This window comes from Rhamphochromis longiceps, linkage group LG4 (genome assembly GCF_057381845.1).
Source record: "Rhamphochromis longiceps isolate RC_006_pf linkage group LG4, R_longiceps_female_GT1.1, whole genome shotgun sequence".
Lineage (NCBI taxonomy): Eukaryota > Metazoa > Chordata > Actinopteri > Cichliformes > Cichlidae > Rhamphochromis > Rhamphochromis longiceps.
This window is the reverse complement of record NC_140560.1, coordinates 37,042,140-37,064,230: the sequence shown is the minus strand read 5'-3', so window position 1 is coordinate 37,064,230 and position 22,091 is coordinate 37,042,140. Positions and strand designations below refer to the sequence as shown.

General features: G+C 45.0%; 1 protein-coding gene across 3 annotated transcripts in view; it reads right to left on the bottom strand.

The window, feature by feature from the left end:
- taok2a (TAO kinase 2a) overlaps positions 1–21,483 on the bottom strand; it is a 28,838-nt gene extending 7,355 nt beyond the window's left edge. For 2 of the 3 annotated variants that reach the window (XM_085404847.1, XM_085404848.1), the window contains exons 1-17: positions 20,993–21,482; positions 11,560–11,700; positions 6,480–6,551; positions 6,158–6,259; positions 5,623–5,668; positions 5,432–5,528; positions 5,197–5,310; positions 4,669–4,760; positions 4,503–4,596; positions 4,329–4,410; positions 4,076–4,246; positions 3,579–3,788; positions 3,367–3,495; positions 1,775–2,011; positions 1,440–1,568; positions 485–688; positions 163–402 (exon numbers count right to left, since the gene is read on the bottom strand). In XM_085404847.1, the coding sequence (XP_085260973.1) occupies positions 163–402; positions 485–688; positions 1,440–1,568; positions 1,775–2,011; positions 3,367–3,495; positions 3,579–3,788; positions 4,076–4,246; positions 4,329–4,410; positions 4,503–4,596; positions 4,669–4,760; positions 5,197–5,310; positions 5,432–5,528; positions 5,623–5,668; positions 6,158–6,259; positions 6,480–6,551; positions 11,560–11,691 (2,151 nt within the window). In that variant the 5' untranslated portion in view covers positions 11,692–11,700; positions 20,993–21,482. Of the gene's footprint in view, positions 1–162; positions 403–484; positions 689–1,439; positions 1,569–1,774; positions 2,012–3,366; positions 3,496–3,578; positions 3,789–4,075; positions 4,247–4,328; positions 4,411–4,502; positions 4,597–4,668; positions 4,761–5,196; positions 5,311–5,431; positions 5,529–5,622; positions 5,669–6,157; positions 6,260–6,479; positions 6,552–11,559; positions 11,701–20,992 lie in introns of all 3 variants that reach the window. The other variant, XM_085404845.1, reaches the window with a different exon arrangement.
- Positions 21,484–22,091: the final 608 nt, after the last annotated feature.

Below are 22,091 nucleotides of genomic sequence, written 5' to 3'. Positions count from 1 at the left end.
AAACAAACGGCGAGCTGGGACGAGCTGAATGCACGTTAAGAACGCAACTCCTCCAGTTTCACATGCAAAACAAATTATTGCGCTAGCTTCTGTGGTTGCATTTCTACTGGGATTTAAAAATAGTAACGGAAACCAGGTGGTGCTGTGATCCTCCTGAGGTACCTTGAGACTCTTGGGCTGCTGCCGGACCTCCATGGCGTGCTTCTGCCGAAGCTCCTGCTCACGCCGCTTGTTGTACTCCATCTGATTGGTCAGCTCGGTCTGGTGCTGCGTTCGGATCAGCTCGGCCCGGGTGCGCTGCATCGTGCCCAGCTGCCTGAACTCGAGCTCCTGGGTGGACTCGTGGTGCCGCAGCAGCATGGCGCACTCCAGGTCCTTCTGGGTCTGCTTCTTATTCAGCTCCTAAAGGACGGAGAAAAGCAGGAATCACAGCGAATCATGGCCGGAGAGAGCAGAGCAAAAACAAACGCAGCTGCTGTCCCACCTCTCTGAGCAGGTCCTGCTCCAGGTTGTGGCGAGCCAGCAGCATCTTCCTCTTGTACTGGCGGCACTGCAGCTCGTAGTACTGCCGCTGGCGCCGCAGCAGGCTGGCCTCCTCCTCCGCCTGCATCTGCTGCAGACACTCCTTCTGACGGACCAGCCACTCCTGCTTCTCTCGCTTTGGAGTCGACTGGTTCTCGCTCAGCTCCTGTTCAGAGTTCAAGTCAGGTCAGGGCTGTGATCTCTTTATTTCATAATAATAATAATAATAATAATAATAATAATAATAATAATAATAATAATAATAATAATAATAATGGATTGGATTTATATAGCGCTTTTCAAGGCACCCAAAGCGCTTTACAATGCCACTATTCATTCACTCTCACATTCACACACTGGTGGAGGCAGCTACGGTTGTAGCCACAGCTGCCCTGGGGCAGACTGACAGAAGCCAGGCTGCCATATCGCGCCATCGGCCCCTCTGACCAACACCAGTAGGCAAGTAGGGTAAAGTGTCTTGCCCAAGGACACAACGACCAGGACAGAGAGCCCAGGGATCGAACCGGCGACCTTCCGGAAGGTATCTGTAACCTTCCGGTTACAGATACGCTTCCCAACCCCCTGAGCCACGGTCGCCCATCACCAGTCAGCTCATTTATGTTCGTATCACAGATCGCTTCTGCTGCTTTATTCTGAAAATCCAGGTGCAGTCAGACGCCAGCTGTAACTCAGCTGCGCTGCCTTTTATTTTACATATTTTACTCTTTATTTAAACAGCTTCGTGTTTCAGCTCCTACAGGAACTTCTCCGTTTGTGGGAGAGATCCTGTTTGGTTTTGCTGTTTCACAGAAACCTTTAAATTACAGCCTGTCGGCACGCACGGCTCCTTTAGAGCAGCTACGTTCGGTTCAGCCTGCAGGGCACGCGCAGCTGACTGTGGAGGAACTCGCTCCGACCTCTTTCAGCTGCTCCTTGCGCTGGCGGTACTGGCGTTTCTGTGAGTCCAGTAAACTGGTGAGTTCCTTCTTCTGCTGGCCCAGGATGTGCTGCTGGAACTTCTTCTCCTCCGTCAGAGCAGCTTTCGTCTGCACGGGCACACAAACAGGATCCTTACGTTAAGAAATGAACTCATAACTCACATTAAGACAGAAAAAACTTTGATCTATGAAATGATGCAAAAACTGAATTTAAAGAATTCCTGTTAAAAACACTGAAACCTGTTTTCGCTTTTGGATTTTGAATTCATCAAATAAAAATACTCTACAAAAGATTATCATAGTAAAAACTGCACCTCCTTCTCCAGGATGGCCTGGTGCTTCTTGGCCAGCTTGTCGGCCTCTGTGGAGAACGTGTTCCTCTGGTTCTCCAGCTCTTTGTCCAGCTTCAGCTGATGCTCGTCCATCTCCGCCTTCAGCTTGTTTTCCAGGCTCATCAGCTGCTTCTGGTGCTGCCGCCTCATGCGCTTGTAGCCGGACATCTGCTCACGCAGCGCCGAGCCCTGCTCGTGCTCCTGGATCTGACGGGTCACCTGGAGGAAGGCGGTGGTGAGGTTCAAGGACTCAGCAGGTCAGCTCGAGTATCAAAAAAACGATCATTTTTAAGACTTTCTTGCTTAATTCACATGATTATTCACAACTTCACAAACGTGATGCACGTGTGAAGACATGAGCCCATTTTTACTGAGAACTGTTAAAGACTAACAGGGAAGAAAGGTGGAGGTGGTGGAGACAAAAAGCTGCCTGTTAATCCATCGCTCTGTCTGCATCTCTGAGTGCAAACGGTGGCAAAAAGACCGGTCACTACTAGGGATGGGTACCGGTATCCGTTCTGACATAAACCGTGGTAACCAGACCGAAAAGCAGCGCACATTTTGGTGCTTTTTTTTCCTGAGCTGTGATACACTTTAGATTCTAGCCAATCATTTTACGTTTCCGAGGATAGTAGGCGGGCCCAGGTACGTACGTTCTTTTAGAGCAGAGCTACAGATTAAAAACGCCCAAGGCGAAGCGGTCAAAGTCTGGCTGTACTTCACAGCAAAAGATGCAAACTCAGCAGCAACAAGTGCTTTAAGCTGATACTGTGATACTGTCAAAGGAGGTAACACCAAGAATCTGATGAAACACCTGGCGACGCATAGCGTTTTTTTAAAAGCCGAGAAATGCGCCGTATTTGATAGCTTGCTGCGAGACCTCACACTGAGCGCATCTACTGCGGTGTGGTGCCTGTTATCGGACCCGGAGTTAGCAACATCCCCCAAAAACCCGAAGAGCAGAGTCCTGGCCCCTAGCCCTGCCAGTGTAGCAGAAATGATGAGGATGATGATGCAGCAGCAGCCGTTCTTCTCTGCGTGAGTAGCTTCATGTTGTTCGTGTGTAATTTACGTTGAGTAGGCTAACCACGTTATTACATTAATGCATGTAAGGTGAACTAGCAAACATCATCATAGCTACATGCGGCTGTCTTCTTGTTTGATGGCAGATACTCCCTTCACCCTGGCCAAAAAGGCTAAAATGACCAAAGAAAAAGTGGAAAACAGCTGAACATGAGAGGTTTAGGACAAAGTTTGTGTTTTTTCCATTGTTTAAGCACTGCTTCCAGCCAAGAGTGATACCATATATGCCCCATAGCTGCAGAAAAGGCTAACATTGTTATCTTTTTACAAAAAACAGCTGAACATGAGAGGTTTTTGGACAAAGTTTGTGTTCTCCATTCTTTAAGCACCGGTTTGAGCACCGTTTCAAAAGTACCGTTATCGGATAAAACCTAAACGATATCCATCCGTAGTCACTACTGTCTGTGGACAAACTGAGGTCATTTTACTCCACTACAGCTCCATTCATAGATATCTGTAGAACCTCCATCTCTATCTGTGACGGATCTTACCAAAGAGGCCGTGCGGATGGTGGCAAAGTGGTCACGGTTTCGATAGAAGGCTCGCCGGCGTCCAGCTGAAGGAGCCTGAGGCTGATCCATCTCTGGCTGGTACGGGTCATCGTAGATGTTGTCCTGACCCTGAGGAGGAGGAGGGAGAATCAGGATGGTGAATCCAGAGGAGGCGAGCTGGATGTCAGGTGAGCTTTAAGCCAAGCACTTACCGTGGGTCGGTGGATGATGGAGCTGTTGGAGGTGACCGTGTGCTCGCCCTCCTGCATCATGGCCATCTCGTTGCTGCTGTCGTCGGAGGCGTCGGCGAGGCTGTTGACCGAGCTGCTCTGAGAGCTGGCTGAGATGGACATACTGGGAACAGACTGGGAGCTCTCCATGCTGTTAACGGTGCCCGTCTGCAGCAGGTACGGCTCCACCTCCTGAAACACACAAAACAAAATCTTCTTTCACACATGAATCCTCATCAGGAGTCCCTCCCAGCCCGATCACATGACAAGACCTAAAGCTGAAACGGAGAGGGCGACAGCTCAGGCGGCCCGCCTTCGGCTTTCTCACTATTTTTGTGCACACAGTCAAGTTTCCAGTAACACTCCAACATTCCTGCTTAAAGCCAGTCAGAGGAAAATGTTCTGACGTTAGTTTCCTCCTTTTTTGGTATTTCAAGCCAAAAAAAGCACAAATCTCCTGATCTGTGCTCCTTCCTCACCTCCTCCTCCTCGCCTCCCTCGGTGACGGGGCCGTTCTGTTGGGTTTCCTGGAACAGGATCTTCTTCATCTTGCGGTACTGCAGGTTGTCGAGCTCCCTCACCGCATCCTTGGTTCGTGCGATCAGGTCCATGACGACGGTCAGCGGGCGCTCGTGGCACAAGAAGCGATGCTGCGGGAGGAGGGATAGAAATGACAGGTGAGCACACAGCAGGGCAGGTTTAAAAAAACTGTCCTGGATCAATAACGCTCACATTGAGAAGCACGTCCGAGGTAGGCCGGTCCTGGGGAATCTTCTGTAGGCAAGAGTCGACAAAACTGCGGAAGGAATCGGACCTGAAACAAAAACACAACATCAGTTCACTGCAGTGTCTCCGAAGTGGACAGAGGGATACACGGCGCCGCAGGAAAACATGGAGGCTGCTCACCAGTGATTGGACTGCAGGACGGGGCTTTCATTCTGAGCGATGTGGTATAAGGCACTCATAGCATTCATGTTGAACAGGGGGGGTTTCCTCTCCGCTGCAGAAGAACGACAGTTAGCATCACAGAGCCCCAGGCTCACAGTTTAAGAGCACAGACAGCAGCTCATACCCAGCTCTATGCAGGTGATGCCCAGGGACCAGACGTCCACCTTCCCGTCATACTGGCCCTCGTCCATGGCCAAGATCACCTCCGGAGCCATCCTGGAGAAGACAGAGAGAATGGGCCGAGTCATCCGCTGCTGCGCCGCACGACGTGCAAAATGTGTTTCAGCGAAACAACAAAAAAAGCTGCACTACGAGAAAAAAACTCAGATGTTGTCCACTTATTTTATTATTCTGGGGTTAAAATTGAACATCTGCAGACAAATAAAGCTACACTGAAGCTGTTTAATCAACAGCTGGTAAAAGTAAAATCTCAGAGGGCAGCGCTGATGATCCTGAATATGACCTTTCAGCTAATATTAGGCTAATTTTGCTGTTGAAAAGAGACTTTGAACAGATCCTGGGTACAAATTCAAGAAGCTTTCAAATGTAAACGAAGGAGATCTCATCTGTGGTCCGGTCCTATTCACGCTCTGATTGGTCGTTGGTGTTGTCTGTTCAAAACATGGACTGAACGAGCTCCATCGATGCTCACCAGTATGGCGTCCCCACGAAGGAGTTGGCCGGCGACACGATGGAGGCGGAGCCAAAGTCCCCCAGTTTGACCTGACCCGGCTCCGTCAGCAGGATGTTTCCTGCCTTCACGTCCCTGCAGGAGAGAGGAGAGTGTGACCCCTGCTGGCGGTGGGCTCTAACTGCATCTACTCCACACGTCTGTGCGTTTGCAGGTCTTCTTGGTTTAAAGGAGCTGACGGACAAACAGATCTTACCTGTGAATCATATTGTGAGAGTGAAGATATGCCAACCCCTGCAGTGCACCGTGGGTAATAGCAGCTATTTCTACTTCCTGGAGCGGCTTTTTGTGAACTGCAAGGAGAAAGAAGAGTTTATTCATCAGAAAAACCAGAAACACAAGAACGACGAATAAAAACGGGTGAAGTGTTTGCAGCACTGCACGAACCTTCAAGGAGGTCTGAGGCCGAGCCGAGGCAATACTCCATCACCAGCTGAGGAGGAAACGACAGCGATTACACATCATCAGTGAAGGAGCTCACACAGCCGACCTAACATGATGAACTCCTCCACCTCTATGTGTCACAGCTCGGCTGAGACCGCTTCGACCAACAGAAACGTCTCCATTTCAATGTTTTTCCACTGTGAGGTGATGTCACCGAATAACAGTTCAGTTACTAAACACTTGTTCCTAATAAAATGACATTTCCCCCCCTATAATAACCAACAGGAGACAGACTATGGGCAATTTAGAGTTACCACTTAACCTAACCCCAATAACTGCGTGTTTTTGGACTGTGGGAAGAAGCCGTTGTACCTGGAGTGAACCCACACAATCATTGGGAGAGCATGCAAACTCTACAAAGACCCCGGCCTGATAGAGGAATGAACTCAGGACCTTCTTGCTGTGATTCAACAATGCTAACCACTGTGCTGGCCCTAGGTAAAACACCTCCCCGTTAACCACGCGTTACAGGACGTACCCATGCCGTGTGCTCCTTCAGGTAGCAGCCCAGGTACTCGATGGTGTTGGGGTGGCGAAGCTTCTGCAGGAACTTCACCTCTTTGATGATGTCCTGCCATTTCTGCACAGCAACAGAAAAACACTCAGCTCTTCTTTCTAAAGTGTCTCACAGCACATTTAAAATGTAAAGAAGTTCGAAAGAATTTAAATCTGTAAAATAACTTTTCTGGCACACAAAATCCCAAAATTAGCTGCTTAACATCAGTGCGACTGTTTCCTATCAGAGCACGAGCAGACGAGGGCAGGCAGATCTTCAAATCTACGATCGTTGCGCTCGTTACCTCGTTGGTCTGCTTGCCGCTGTACGACATCTTTTTGATGGCCACCACTTCATTGTTGCTGACATCTCGGGCCTGTTGGACGACACAAACACAATCAGCCCTCAGTACATTTCAGTTCTGTTTCAGGAATCGAACCCGCGATCTGCAAGCCTGCCCTCACAGGCATGCATCCACCGAGACTGTGCTGATGAGGAGCCAGTTCTTATTGTGCAACTACACCAGAGGGTGGAGTAATCTCTGTGTGAGAAAAGTAATGGCTCGGGCCCAGGAACGTTACGCTGCTGTGGTGACAGGTAGTTGGCATGGCGCCGCGCTTGACTTTGATGGAAAGGAGTGGAACCGGTTTTCGATTGGGGACTGCGTCAGGATGTGTGAGCAACCGGTTTGTCCCCTCTGACAAACTGCCGGCGAAACAACTTCATAGATTTATTTAAAAAGGTTTCTAATGAGCAACATTTAAAGAGAGAAAAATATTATTTATCTCTCTCTCTCTCTAGATCTATATCTCTATCTATATCTATATTCATGAATTATAATCAAGCTGAACCAGTGAACAGAGAAAGATTTCTCTCAGACGGTTGGATAATAAAAGGTTTCAATCCGACCTCCTGACTTTACTGTGAAAGGATTAGCTTCTTATTCCAGTCTTTAGACTCATCCAGCATGCTGCCGTTCTCTGGAAGGAGGTGGAGACTGCAGTAAGTAAACTGTGCCCACTTCGTTATTTTTAAAGTAATGTTTGGTTTAGGAGACAATAGAGTAAGCTTTCTTCCTCTTCCTGTTTATTTAAGACTGATGTATTTATGCTTCTAGGTAACTGTGTCATGTTTGATTTCACCTCTGACAGAATCCATCAGAACAGAAAAGGAAAGTGTTTTCTTTGTGCTCGTCTTCGTTTGCATTTAAAACAACGAAATTGTGGAAACGTGACCTGGTGCACAGGAAATGCACTCCCTGGAGAAACCGGCTTCGTCTAATCCCCAGTCCTGATTACAAACGTTCCTTCGCTTCTCGTCTGCTTTGCGTTCAGGAAAAATCAGCTTACTGTGAAAGCCGACAGTAACCGGGTCACGCGTGTGTAAATGACACGACTCGCTTTGTTACAGGATTTTCTTTTAGAATAACATCTAAAGACACGAAGGGGAAAGAAATAAGAGGTTTACTTCTGTAACCGAGTCTGCTCCATTTACTCGGCACAATTAGTCTGTTGGAAAAACGTTTCTTTACATCAGTTTTCCTTTCCTCTTTTTCCCCTCGGACTCAGTGTGCAGGTTAATTTTAGGACCACTTGGTGGAGCCAAACGATCGACAAGCCCTGCTCGGTGAGGCGAGAACAGAGCTGGACACAATGATCCATTAGTCATCCAAACTACATGATTTATTTTTGAATCACATACTCGATGTTCTCACAGCTGTTCAAAGTGTTGGATCCTGATCCTGAGAGAGGACGCTGCTTACAGGCGCCAGATGAAGTCGTTCTGCATTCTCACAGTACTGATAAGACCCTGTGATGCAACAGCATCACCTCTGCTGTCAAGAAGACCTGAAATGAGCATTAAAATACAAAAAACTAACATCTTTGGAGTCCCAATACAGCAGCATTGTATGATTTACTGCTCATCATAATTTTCCTTTATCTTATACTGAGCCTTGGAGCAGCCCATCAGTTCACCCTCGACACAAACAGGAGGTTTAAAAGCAGCTAGGTTGTTGTTTTGGTTTTTTTTGGAGGGGGGGGGGCAGAGATCTCAGTCATGTCATCAGTGGAAGCCAAAATCCTAACCGATAGAATTGTGACTCAATGGGGGACAATGTGTGACGCAGCACATAAAAAGCCAGACAAACACCCCAGAACAGCCGAGCAGCGATCAAACCAATAATAACTGTTAGTTATTGTCACCGTCTGCTAACATCGCTCTCAACTACAGCTGAAAGATGTTGTTTATCGAACGATTTCTGATCCATAACCTGCAAATAAACAGCCACGGCCAGCAAACGTCTCAGCAGGTTTTTCATGAACAAACAGAAATAAACTTTTTCACCGTTAGCTGTGGCGATAACGCTGCATAGTCGAGCAACAGTTTCGTACAAAGTGCAGCTTTTAATCAATTATCGTTCCTTAATATACTGCTAATAGGAGGGCTGGGTATCGCCACTGATTTCTAGAATCGATTCAATTCACGATTCGAATCGGGAAAATTTTGCCTCTGTCAGAAATATTATAATTCTGATCATGCATCAGTACATTTACATATTTTTATATCTATAAAAAGAAAGCTGACACTTGTGAGACTTTATCAAAGGTGTGAGCGTCACAGCAGAGGCCTTTGTGTCAAAGCAGCTGAAGATAAAACAGAAAAACATGAAGCAGATTTTCCTGTTCTGGGATTTTATAACAGATAACCTTAAAAACATTCTGCAGTAGATCAAAAACAAAAGAAAGTCATTAATCAACACATGAATGTTACCTGACGGAACAACTGATGGACAAAGTGAGGACTTTATACCAGTTTTTAAACTGTGTTGATCGGCCACGTAAAACCAGACTTATGATAAAATATCTGCAATGTTTGTTTTTCTTCCTGAATACTGTCGTTGTTTATATTTACTGCGGGAAGAAACGGTAAAAACGGCGTTTTATAAGGAAAACGCTGGAAAGCCTGTGAGCAAAACCAAAACCACGCGGACCCGCCGACAGATCAGAGTCAGCGAGCTGTCGGCTTTCAGCCCCGACCGTGTCCGTGCCGTCGGTGAGAAAGTCACAGCTCACTGATTCTGATGCGTCGGCGGGTCGAGCTTTGTGTTTACGTCTCTGTGCAGAAGCCTGTTCCTGCTCTCAGTTACTGTTTTAAATGTTCGGTGGTTGTTGAAATTTTGTGAGGTTTCACCGGAGATTCTGGCGTTTCTGGCAAAATAAAATTATATTTAAAAATCGATTCAGGATTTGAATGAATCGATTTTACGTTATTCAAGCCAGAATCAATTATAATCGATAATTAAAACCCAGCCCTAGCTAATAGGGTTTTTTTTAATCAATATCAAGTTTTCACAAAACCTTTAATTTACTGTTATTATTTATTTCACTGCTTAGAAATCGTGACTACTAATTAGAAGCTCTTAGTTGCCACCTCCCTCAGTTTAAGGCAGCTTTCTTTTGATTGGCAGCTCTTCAGCTGAAGGTCTGAAGAGTGAGTGGGCGGGGCTTCTGTGCCTGGGATGGTCGCATATAGGGGCTCAACTTTGACCTCACACAGACCCAAAAGAATAAAACAAACAAACAAACAAACAAACAAACAAACAAAACAGCTTGAGGGTCACCTCTCAGGGATTACTGTACACGCACCGCCCTCGCTACTTCAACACGAACATCCACCGCTGGAACAGGAGACAAGACAGGAAACGCAAACACTTGAAGCTGTTGTGAGCGACAGTTTCAGAGACGCTGAGGGGCGCCGCGTGTGAAACGTTCTTTTTTATCTGATGCAAATTGCTGCGCAGCGTCTATTTCTGCAGCTCTTCTCTAATGGCCTTTCAAGGCTCCTCTGAAACTCAGACATGCAGTGTGGAGGTGTGAGTCTACCACTCAGCCTCAAGAATATTTTACAGGTGAAATGAGATGCAGAGGCGCGGCGCACACACTCGTCGTGTTCCCACTGTTTTCTAATAAGCTGGGGGACATTTTCAGATTCACACTCTCTTTATTAATGACAGATAAGAGTGATTTTAAAGAGAAACCCACACAGATCCACGCGGTGGACAGTTCGGCGAGTACATCCAAGAGACACTCTGACAACAATCCAAACTATTTGATTTGGTTTAAGATAAGCCCAGCGTGCAGAACGCCGTGCTGCTGTATGTCTGCACCTATACAAACATGTGCAGATGCAAGCTTCACGTCTGCTCTGGTCCCACACTTCTAAACTGGTTCACACCCATCAGTCACCGACTGCTGGAAAAACGTGATGATTCGCCGTCTAGCCGCAGAGCTTCCTTGTACTAAGAATAGCTTCAAGAACATTTTCTAAGAATTTCCCCTTAAAGTCAGAAGTAAATCCCGGCAGAGATAAAACTTTTTCATAAAACATGCTCAGCCTTTAAAAGAGCTTTGAAGCTGAAGTGTTTGAAGCAGAGAGGAGCAGTTAAGAGGTTTAGGAGTTTCTTAAGGACAGGAGGACGTGGTGGAACGATGCTCGTAGGTCACACAACCCCATGTGTTCACGTTCCAGAGGATCTGATCATTGCTACAATATGACGATCAAAACAGCCACTTAACTCGTGCACATCTTTGTTCTAGATGTAAGAAAACATGCTGCCTTGGAGCGCCACAGCACAGAAACAGGTTGCACCAATAGCCCGACTGAGGTTTCTGCATCAGGACCAAAAGCACATGTGGTCCTTAGCTAGTCCTGTATAAGACCTGAGGACAGACGACCTCACACTGACTCTGGAACACTCGGGTTTACAGACTGGCCGATATGGCCTGAAATCCATATTGCGGTATAAATTGAAGCATGTGCGGTAACGATATATATCGCGATACATTCTTTTCTTCTGTGTAATGAATTCTCCGCACTATAAGGCCACTTAAAATCCTTTAATTTTCTCACAAATGAACAGGGCGCCTAATGTATGAATTCTGGTTGTGCTTACTGACCTTGAACCGATTTACTGTGCTACACGGCGCTCAGAAAAATTTGTGGGTTTTTCCTTGTTTGTTTGTTTGTTTGTATTACTTGATCCCTAAAGTGTTCTCCAATGAGACGACAGCGACTCACAGCTCATTTAAGTTTGAGACCGCTGCTTTAGAGGCCCACACCTTTATTTTTGGTGGGTACTGTAGTTATGAAGGTGCAGAGTCCAAACAAGCTGTGGACTTTAGTAAATCCAGGAGCAGACAGGATCGGCACATGTGACTAACTTTCTCTGAGGGATCATTTAACATGTAAACAACTTCACCTGATGTCTTTGTTTTAAACTCACACCTGGAGAGAGAAGCTGCTCACACTGAACAACATTAAAACCAGAGAGTGAGTTTGTTACTGACACGGTCAAAAGCGGACGCACTTCCGATGTTACTCACAAAGTACACCGCTCCAAAGCTCCCGTGGCCGATCTCCCGGAGGTCGGTGAACAGCTTCTCCGGGTCATCTTTGCAGAACAGATCAGCCACCTCGGGGTCCTTCAGATTGCCCGCCCGCGCATTCGAGGGCATGGCCAGGGCCTGGAGGATGGAGAGAGTGCTCAGGTCAGTGCTGCAGATTGAAATCAGGGTGAAAACATGGAGGTCAGAGGTCAAAGCTTTTTCTTGTTAACTGGGGTTTTGGTCATAATCAGATTTTCTCAGATTTTCCCCTGGAGGCAAATAAATCTTTATGATCTGTGGATTCTGACCTCTGTTCAGACATTTACAGGTTTTTTTATTAGTTTTCTTATTAGCGTGAAACATAAATAAAATATAATTACCATTATACAAACAATCACATAGCTATGTCCACACATACATATTTATGTACCTAAATGAGTATATAAAGGAGGGGAAAGAGGTTTTCTAAGTATCAATGATTCGGATTCAAGTACTGGAAAAGCTGGATCAAAGTTTTGCTATATGTTGGCTGCCCCTTTAACTAAGACAGCGGGTGCCTGTGTTGCTTTTGCAGCATGTGATTTGCCCGTTTATACTTCAGCTGGGCTGAAAACCATCAAATTAATGTGCCAAACATGCTGGGAAATGCGTTCCTGCACTCTTGTAAAGTGACCCACTTCCAGTCTTCCCTCACAGAGACTCCATCAGCTTCCCTGATGTTCCCAGCCTGTGCTGCACATCTGTAACGCTGCGTATTGCACCAGGAATCCCACGACTGGCTGCTGCTGACGTTACCGTTCACAGTTAACATGGATCTGCACTTCAGCCGTCTATCTGGGAACCGGCTGACAAGTCGAGGCTTGTGAAGCGTTCCAGGGAAAATCGGGCTGTTTCACCGTGGGAGTGCCAAATACAAACAATGCAGGGAGGGAGAGTGACACGGACCCATGTGGGCGAGACAAAATGGCAGCTGCGTTTTCACAAAGTGCTCTTCACCATGAATGGGCTTCAATGAAGAACTGTTCGGCTCAGATCGCTTTAGTGACGGCAGCAGCGTGACGCGAAAGGCTGACAGCTTCCAAAATAAGGACGCGCTCGTCCTTCAAATCCGCTCACCCAGTCCGAGCAGTCACGTTCAGCCTCTGTCTTCTTGTTTCTACGACGACAGCGCTGCTGAAAAACATCAGAGGAGATCCACTCGTACCAAAACTAACGACGCCGACGATGACCAGCCCGGCGCTTCGGTGCAGACGCTTCGAATGTTTGGCTGTCCAAAATGGATCAGGTGTTCATTTGATGCACTCTCGGTATGAACAGTGCCGTGTTCACCTCCTCCCGCTGATACACAACTTTAGAGCTCCTGCAGACAGGTATGCACAAGCTCCTCCCTCAGCAGGTGAGGAAATTCAAGTGCACAACAATGAACAACGCTTCGAGGAATTCCAAGAGATGGCGTTTCAAAAAACATAAGAATAACCTGATACACAGACAGCAACGCGCCCGATACCTGCAGCTCCACCTACCGTGGCGACCACTCCCACCTCCTCTATGGGAAACAACAGCGCAGCCGTAAGTCGGCGGTTCTTCCCGTGTGTAACGTTAACACCGCGTTAATTTAACAGGATAAAAACTGAATTTATACAGCACCAAATCCCAGCGACTGTCACTGTCATACATGCCTACCATTGTTAGGGGCGGGTTTTGATGATCGATTTATCAATTAAAATCGATTCTGGCTTGGATAACGTGATATCGATTCATTCAAATCCTGAATCAATTTTTTAATATAAATTTATTTTGCCCGAAATGCCAGAATCTCAGTTTCAACAACCACCAAAGATTAAAACAGTAACTGAGAGCAGGAACAGGCTTCTGCACAGAGACGTAAACACAAAGCTCGACCCGCCGAAGCATCAGGATCAGCGAGCTGTGACTTTCTCACCGACGGCACGGACACGGTCGGGGCTGAAAGCCGACAGCTCGCTGACTCTGTCGGCGGGTCGAGCTTTGTGTTCACGCCCTTTTTGCGCTGATTCTGAAGCTGTTAGTTTGATCTCTCTCCAAACAACATTGACCGAACCAGCAGCAAAAGAAGATCCAAACTACGCTTCACACAAACATCGTCATGAATTCACTCTGACTTTTGCTGTTTTGCTTCCACCAGGATAAAGTCACACTTCATGCACAGCTCCCTCTCTCTCTCTGTTTCCCGTCTAAAAATCTGTTTTCTTCATTATTCGCTTGCTTGTTACGCACAAGTCTGCCGTTGTTTACAGGCTGTCGGACGCTGTTTGTTTCCTTTTACTTACCGTATTTCCCGGACTACAAAGCGCACCTGAATATTAGCCGCACAAGCTAAAATCAGGGGAAAATCCTGTTTTGTACATACATTAGCCGCACCTGACTAAAAGCCGCAGGTGTTTCAATGTTGACTTATCATATGTAAGAGAATATGCACAAAGCGAATTGTCAGGAAAGAGATGGCTGTTTGGAGACACACCCCTTTTATTAATATTTTGAAAAACAAGTTATGGGTACATATTTGCACATGTAGTACATAACAGTAACCTACAGCACACCAGAAAAATAGATTCGGACTACCTTTTAGGCTCAGGTGCAGTGACACGGCTTTAACAAGAAGAAAAGTCAGTCATTCACCACCATCTTTCTCTTCTTCCTGCGCACTAAAAACACCAAAGTCCTCTCCTCCAGTGTCGGATACAAACAGGCTCAGGATGGCTTCGTCATGCACTCTCCGCTTCTCTCCTTCGTTGTCACTTTCAAAACCAAAGAAATCCTCGTTGTCAGTGTCGGAGTCGAACACCCTCAGAAGGGCCATGGCGGTGTCCTCCTCTCCATCATGCAGCAGTCCAGCCCTTCAAAATCCGTTGGTGATCGTGGATGTTTTCACACTTTTCCACGCTGTCAGAATCCACCGGTGGAGTTGAGCATAACTTGCTTTTCGCAAGTTTATCGCCGCTCGTCATCCACGCCTCCCGCTGAATGCGTAGCGCTACTTTGAAGTTTGTTTTTCGCGCTACTTCGTACGGCACTACGTTGCCTGGCGGACGGACATGTGACTAACATACCACTCTTGAACCCCGATCCTTCCGCCAGGCAACGTAGTGCCGTACAACAGCGGAACAAACAAAACAAATCGTCTTACGATATCACAAAAATCATGGACAATCCATAGAAAAGCCGCACCTGACTAAAAGCCGCAGGGTTCAAAGCTTGTGCAAAAAGTAGCGGCTTATAGCCCGACAATTACGGTACTTCCGAAAAGAAAAACCTAATTTCTGTCGTTCAATACTGAACAAATTTAAACGTTTTAAAATTATACAAAATGCAAAACGCTGTGTCTGTAATAAAACCGCTGTAACTTCAGAGGTGATGTTCATGTGTTGATTAATGGTTTTCTTCCCTTTTTGATCGACTGCAGAATATTTTTATAAAATCCAGAACAGGAAAATCTGCTTCATGTTTTTCTGTTTTATCTTCAGCTGCTTTGACACAAAGGCCTCTGCTGTGACGCTCACACCTTTGATAAAGTCTTGCGTGTGTCAGCTTCCTTTTTATAGATACAAAAATATGTAAATGTACTGATCTGAATTATAATATTTCTGACTGTCTGAGGCAAAATTTCCCAGATTTAAATCGAATTGAATTGAATCGATTCTAGAATTATAATTAACAATGTGCGCTGCTACGTCACACGACACATTTGTTTACGTCTGTTCTTCTTCTTCATTTAATTTCTCTGAGGTGTCTGAGGCTCCTAACATCCATTTGCGTTGCCTCGGCCACCGTGGTCGTTCCCTTTGTGTTGCTGGTTTGGAGAGGACGGGTTCCTCTGCCCGAGAGGCGGGGCTCATGCTTGTAGCACGTTTGTAAAGTTTTTTTTTACTTTACACATAACTGCCACTCCCCTTAGCCTTAAGTTGCTGCATCAGTGTGCATTATTAACTGTAACGGAGAAACTCCGCACGCGTGCGTGTCGCCAACGAAGTAGGTCACAGTCATGGTGCTGCAGCTTCAGCAGAGACGATTGTGATGTTTATCTAACGCACTGCCTTCTAACAACAGCTCTGAATATGCAACTCTGATGGGCCTCACATTCAGTCAACAACCAGAAAACAATCTGATGATTAAAGGATGCGATTAATCGTTTCAAATACACATTAATATTTGTATGAAGGTATAAGCTTAGTGTTCAAGCTCAGTTTGGACCGATTTCTTCCTTCCCATTTAAATAATTCATAAACAGGTCATAAGGGAAGCCGTTACCACGTCTTAATGCAGACATAATGAAATGTAGATGTTTTAGCTTCTTGGCACAAATTTCTCCATCAAATTTTCCAACTCGACTCAAAGCTTTAAGCTATTTATAGCTGCAAGAACTGACAAATTCCAGCTCGAGCAGAAATAAGAAAATGAAAGGAACTCCTCAGTGATTCAAATCTACATTCTGCCATGAAAATGGGTCTGAGGGAGGAGCAGAATCATGACATGCATTTAATGAAATGCCTGGCACGTGTTTTGGCTGCTGTATGTGGAGATCAGTGTACGACTTCGCTGTTACGCTCCGACTCAAATCAACACCGATTTAAATAAATCCACAAAAATCCAAAGAGAGAGGCCGAATCATCAGAGCGGTGGATGTAATCTGAGGCTGCACACTGAGCCGTGCTTATTGACATCCTTCTGTAACGGGGTTAATGTGGCGCTCATCCTCTGAGCGTCAGCTGCAGCCCCGAGAAGAGTCGCCAGCTTAACCAGGCCTCTGCACGCCGGCCGCCGGATTCCCGTTTAACAACGCGCCCGCTCTGTGCCCGAGGTGGAGACAGATTCCCACCATCCTGCCCCCCTGACCTGAAAGCGCTTCTAAACACAGTGAAGCAATTTACAATTATGTATGGCGTGGCACTCGACAGCCTGCCGCTACAGTCAGAAGAAACACTACCCGTCTGAAAATATGACAGCAGAGGGGAAAGCAGCACCTTAATTTGCCTAAAACTTCACCGTGGTATCAAACTAGAGGCCTTTATCGTGTCAGTCAGCCTTCACTGCATATCTGAACACCCTTTGAAATTCTACTTTAATGCTTTTAAAGACCTAAACTGAAGACTGAGTTCCTTCAACACTACAACAACTGCACAATGGGTTTAAATCTCCACATAAGATCCAACAGTAATCATTACTGCTCTATTCTCTGCTTTACTGTTCAGCGCTACATAAGAAATCAATCACACGTTTAAAACAAAACTTAAATATGTCATTTTAGTCTCCGTTTACTGAACAACTGTAGATGTGTAGGAGCAATGTTGGAAGTATTTTGTAGCATTTCAATTTAAAATGAGACAACACTGATATCAGTAACAATATAGTGTTATTTCTCAAGTTTTTCCAGGCGAACCCGCCTGATAAACCAGATGCTGGTATTAAAGTATTTAAAAATCCACTTTGATAAATATTTGGCTGTGAATTTTGTGCATCTATTGGTTGGAAAACTAAGAAACATCAATGGTAATACCACGGTTAAAGGGTGTTCATTACTGCATGTGCATCATTTTATTCAGAGATTAGTTTATTGATTCTGGTTAGAGCAGGGCGATATGGCCAGAAATATTTATCACGATATATATTTGAAAATTTGCGATAACGATATAACTGACGATATAATTGATGCGAGACAAAATACAACTCCACAACTTTACTAGCGCAAAAAAAAAAAAAAACCCATCCATTTATTTTCACTTAAACAAGCTGCTGTTTTTATGTGCATTAAAGTTATATAAACATTTAACAGTGCAAATGCAAATTCCTTGATGAAAGTTAACCAAAGGCATCTCCAGTAGAAATGTGCTGACATATCCTGAGTTAACCATGTATAATATCCACTGAAGTTAAAAAGAGGAGCTTTGCAGCATTAAACTGCAGTGTGCCAAATAAAAAAGTCAAATACGGACTTTTCCGACCACAAGCTGCACGGGAATATAATGCACATTAAGCATTTGTCTCTAACCATCAGGAACCTTCACGTTAACTTTTATCGAGTGGAAAAGTGTTAGTGTTCGTCCTCCAGCTTCACTGTTTATGTCATGCCAGTGGTTCCCAAACTTTTTTTGCTGGGCCCCCCTTGTTTTACAAGAAAAATGTTTGCGCCCCCTCCCCCTTCTCGCGCGTGCACGCGCTCACACATCCTCCAACCACACACACCCATATTTTGTCCCCCCACCCCACCCCTCCCCCGCAATGGCTCTGCGCCCCCCCCTAGGGGGCGGGCCAGACACTTTGGGAAGGTCTGTGTTATGCTAACATAGCTGTGTCGCTAGCGATCACGTAGCACATCATTATATACCAGCTAGCCCAACTTCAGTAACCCTACAAACGTCACTGCTGTTTAGTTTTCTGTCTTCATTTATGTTGGAAGTGATAGCAGAGCTGTACGTTTGAATGCTTCATAAATCTCTCAGTCAGAACATGCTACATCATGTTTGGGTAACTAGCGAAGCTAGCAAGCTAACTTCCTGTTAACTTCTAACTCTGTTAAATGTAATGAATTCTGTTTTCATGGTTGCCTGGATGTTAAACTTCATAGTTACACCTGGTAAAGCAGCAACGCTGATCATTTTATTAAAGATGAAAGAATTTAGACAGTTTAACTCTCAGTGATGCTGCAGTGTTCGTTTGACTTTAGGACCCAGATTACTCCCAGATTTACGAGCACCTTAGTCCAACAAGTACGGCAATAACGACGGCCGCTTGCATGTTCTACAAAAAAAATCTGCTTTGTTGTGTATCTGACAGACGAAAGCTAAACCTGAAGTTGCAGCATTTTTACAAACCAGTTCTGGTTCATCCGTTTCACTCAACGATCCGCTCTCTCCCTTCTCATTCTCCGTCGCCGCCATGCTTTTTCGGCCGTTAGTTAGCGTATGAAAACAAAGGCACTGCGCATGCCCATATTCTATCGCGATATTTCATTTTCTTATCGTTGCCTAACGGTATTACCGTGAACGGTATAATATGGCCGAGCTCTAATTCTGGTACTCTTTATTTCCTCTTATGTTTGAGGTTTGACTTTCTGATGGATTTTATCTCACATTACCTCAGATGTCATCAGGAAAGACATTTTTATTTATTTTAGCTGAGCTCATGTCTCTTTTTTTATTTTATTTCTGTACACCCTTTGTGAGTAAATATTTCCATTATTAAAAGCTTGTTGAACAGCAGCAGTGTTGAGGCATCTCATCTGTTGGGTCCATAAATCTTTATTTAAAACAATTATGCTTTTTAATTTTGTCCATTTCCCCCCTTGTGGTAGTGAAATCGGATAGTACAGAGTTTGATTTCCTAGTATTCTAACAACCCTGAGCATTACTGTATTTTTATAATCACGTTTAATTCAAATTGTTTTTATGTATTCTTACTGTGCTCACAGACCACTTTAAAATGTAACTGATGTTTCATCTTTAAGCTGTTTATCAACTGTTCAGCTGAATTACATTTTGAGCCTTCTCATTGGCTCGTCAGTCACCTGTGAAGCACTAAGATAAATAAAAGGTGTTAAATACAATGACTGCGTATGTGACAGGGACATTTGAGAAGCAGCTCTCCACAGTGTGGCTCAAATTAGCATCAGACTTGTTTTTGATGGCGGCTGAAAAAGCCAGACTCAGAGCGGACAGGAAGAGAACCAGGCCAATTTCCAAAATAAAAGACCTCGTACGATCTAAATGTTTCTGGTGTGGTCTGAAGCTTTACAGCTTTACTTCCCGTTAGTCTGACAAAGACCTAAATAAAAAAAATGTTTAAAATCCACTTAAAACTGCACTGATTCTGTTATCTGTGTATAATCCACAACAGATGACATCTCCAGGCCTACTGCCACCTGCTTCAGGTAACAGCCTCATGTGGACCTCAAAGACAAACGTCTCCACAAATTTCTCTTTTTAAACCTTTCGTATTACTTAAAAACACTTCAGACATTTGGGCCCTTTACAATCTTTTTTAACGCATTTCTGAGGCTGTGCAGATGCCTGACAAAGATGATCACAGTAGAAATAACAGCAGCATTCAAATGGGGTCATGTTGACTCTGTTGCATAAGGTCTTTGTTGTGTTCATGGCTAGGTAAAATTTTATGAAACATCAGACTCGAGTTTTGGGACGCATGCTGCTGCGTGTCGAGTAACAAAGGTCGGTCGCCATTATTGTTTGACTTCTCAGGTTCACGGTTAACTGCAGCCATCGTTTCTGAGGCGAGAAGACATCTCGTGGTTTCTATTTTTGTCCCTGTTCTGAGGAACGGGACCGCTCCCGCAAGCTTGAACATGCAAGACTAGGAAAGCAAGTTTCCTCAACTTCCTACATGGAAAAACAAACTCACACTAGTTCAGTCAAGTTACATTTTTGTTTGGCAATAAAATCAAGAGAAAGGAAAAAGGGAAGCAGAGCCACAGACTGCTCTTTTTAAACAAAGCATGATGTGAAATGTTGTGCGTCAGTGGTGCTGAATGACCTCAATCACATGGCTGAATTTTAGCTCGAAGCTGCAAACAGTTTTGCATAATTAAAGCCAAGATGTTGCGAGCCTTGTGCAGTCATGTGGAGGCCAATGGCTCATATTTAGTCAAACGTAAGAGGTTTGATACGAGTGTGTGGCCCAAACTTTCCTTTGGGACAACACAAACATGTAACAGTTACACAAAGCGAAAGCTGAATGCTTTTCCGTGACTTGATGCCAAATCTCCTGAGGCAGGAGGAGGAGAGTTGGGGTCTTTATAACAAACCCAATTTCTCCAATGTTATTTAGGAGGAAATAAGGACACTGGAGATGTGTGGCTCTGATTTTAAGGCTTACATAAGCACTGCATGGAGAGCTGGTCCAAAACGGAAACCTCACATCCATTAAGATAGTTTGATTTGGATACAGAAGCTCCAAACCGGCCTGCACTCCACCCTCACAGATATCTTATCAGCTGCTTTAGTAAGCCGGTTATTGGCTGTTTTGTTCGGCATTTAAACTCAGATCGTTTCTCTAAAAACACTGATATACTTTCAGTTACACGAACGACTGCTTGGAGACTGCTGGGTCAGATTTAGATGGCTGCGTGTCCTAGCTTGGATTTGTTAGGTTCGCTCGTAATTATCAATTATCTTACTAAATACACCTGAAAAAAAAGAAAAGCAACAGAAAAATGTAGGACCGTAATTTAAAAACAACTTCAAAAAATACCTGCAGCTTTACTGCGCCAAACTCCCAACTTTAACATCTCTCTCTTAACGGCTAAAAAATGATCACAAATACTTTAACTACGGTGACATTTTTACTATTTTTCTTTACGAATATCTTTAAAAAAAAAAGCACTGGCACATTAGGGGCCCTCCACTTAGCCCGTGTGGAGCCGCTAACTAACGGTACTCACCGCGGCTTATTGTGGTTCCGCTCTGAACCGAAAAACAACCGATAGCAGCCGAGCTAATAGTAGACCTCAATCCTCATAGCCCGGAATCCCTCTCCGCAAACAGTCACCACCACGTCCGGGGCATTTCCACCCAGGTCGCTGCTGATATTTGTGAAGTTAATGCGGGGTTTCCAGATGTCACAGACCGGCTCAGACTCGAGGCTCGCCTTCGTCCTGCGATCTTAGCCGCTGCTAACTGGTTAGCTTAGCTCGGATAGCCTGAGAGCTAACATTAACCGGAGCCGTCCTGCGGGGTGTGGCTGCTGTTTCTCCACGCCGCTGCTCCTCCGAGCATACTGTCCAGCTGCACCAACTTTTCTGAAAAAAAAAAAAAGCATAAAAAGCAGCCTGAAAATCCGCGCCCCGGGCCGGGCGTGTTTTCTTCCCCCGTTTTTGTTCTTGCTAAACACAAGATGGCACGGGCTGGCGGGGCGGGACTCAGAGCGGTGACCGGAAACCGCTGTTTTCTACTTCCGACAAGGGTCCCGCTTCACAAATAAAAGGGTATAAATAAACCGACCTACATGATATTAATAATCTAGTACAAACGCTCCAAGGCTTGATTTCATGATTATTTTTACGAGACTGCGGTTAATATCCAGAACTTATAAATTCAGCCGGAGAGGGAGAGCTTTAAAAACGAAAGATTATTCACACGATGAACTACAGCAGGGATTTATGTAGAAATCTCCTGAAGCTAATAAGATACTGTAAAAATATTATAATAATGAATGTACAGGAAATAATATATATGGTGTACATGTATGTTATGTGAGGTGGTGTGCTGATTTTTTCATAGTGATGGACAGCCTGATAGATGAGGTCTAGTCTATGATATTTGCAGATAACACTCAGATCTGTAGTGACAGTCGGGAGTAGGTAGAGGAGAGCTTTAAGAAGTGGAGGTATGCTCTGGAGGGAGAGGAATAAAAGTCAGTGGAAGCAAAAGGTGTTGTGTGTCATGTGTCACAGATGTGTGAATTTGTTTATAATGGAGCACTGTAACAAAAAATAATTTCCCCCAGGGATTAATAAAGTATTCTGATTCTGATTCTGATGA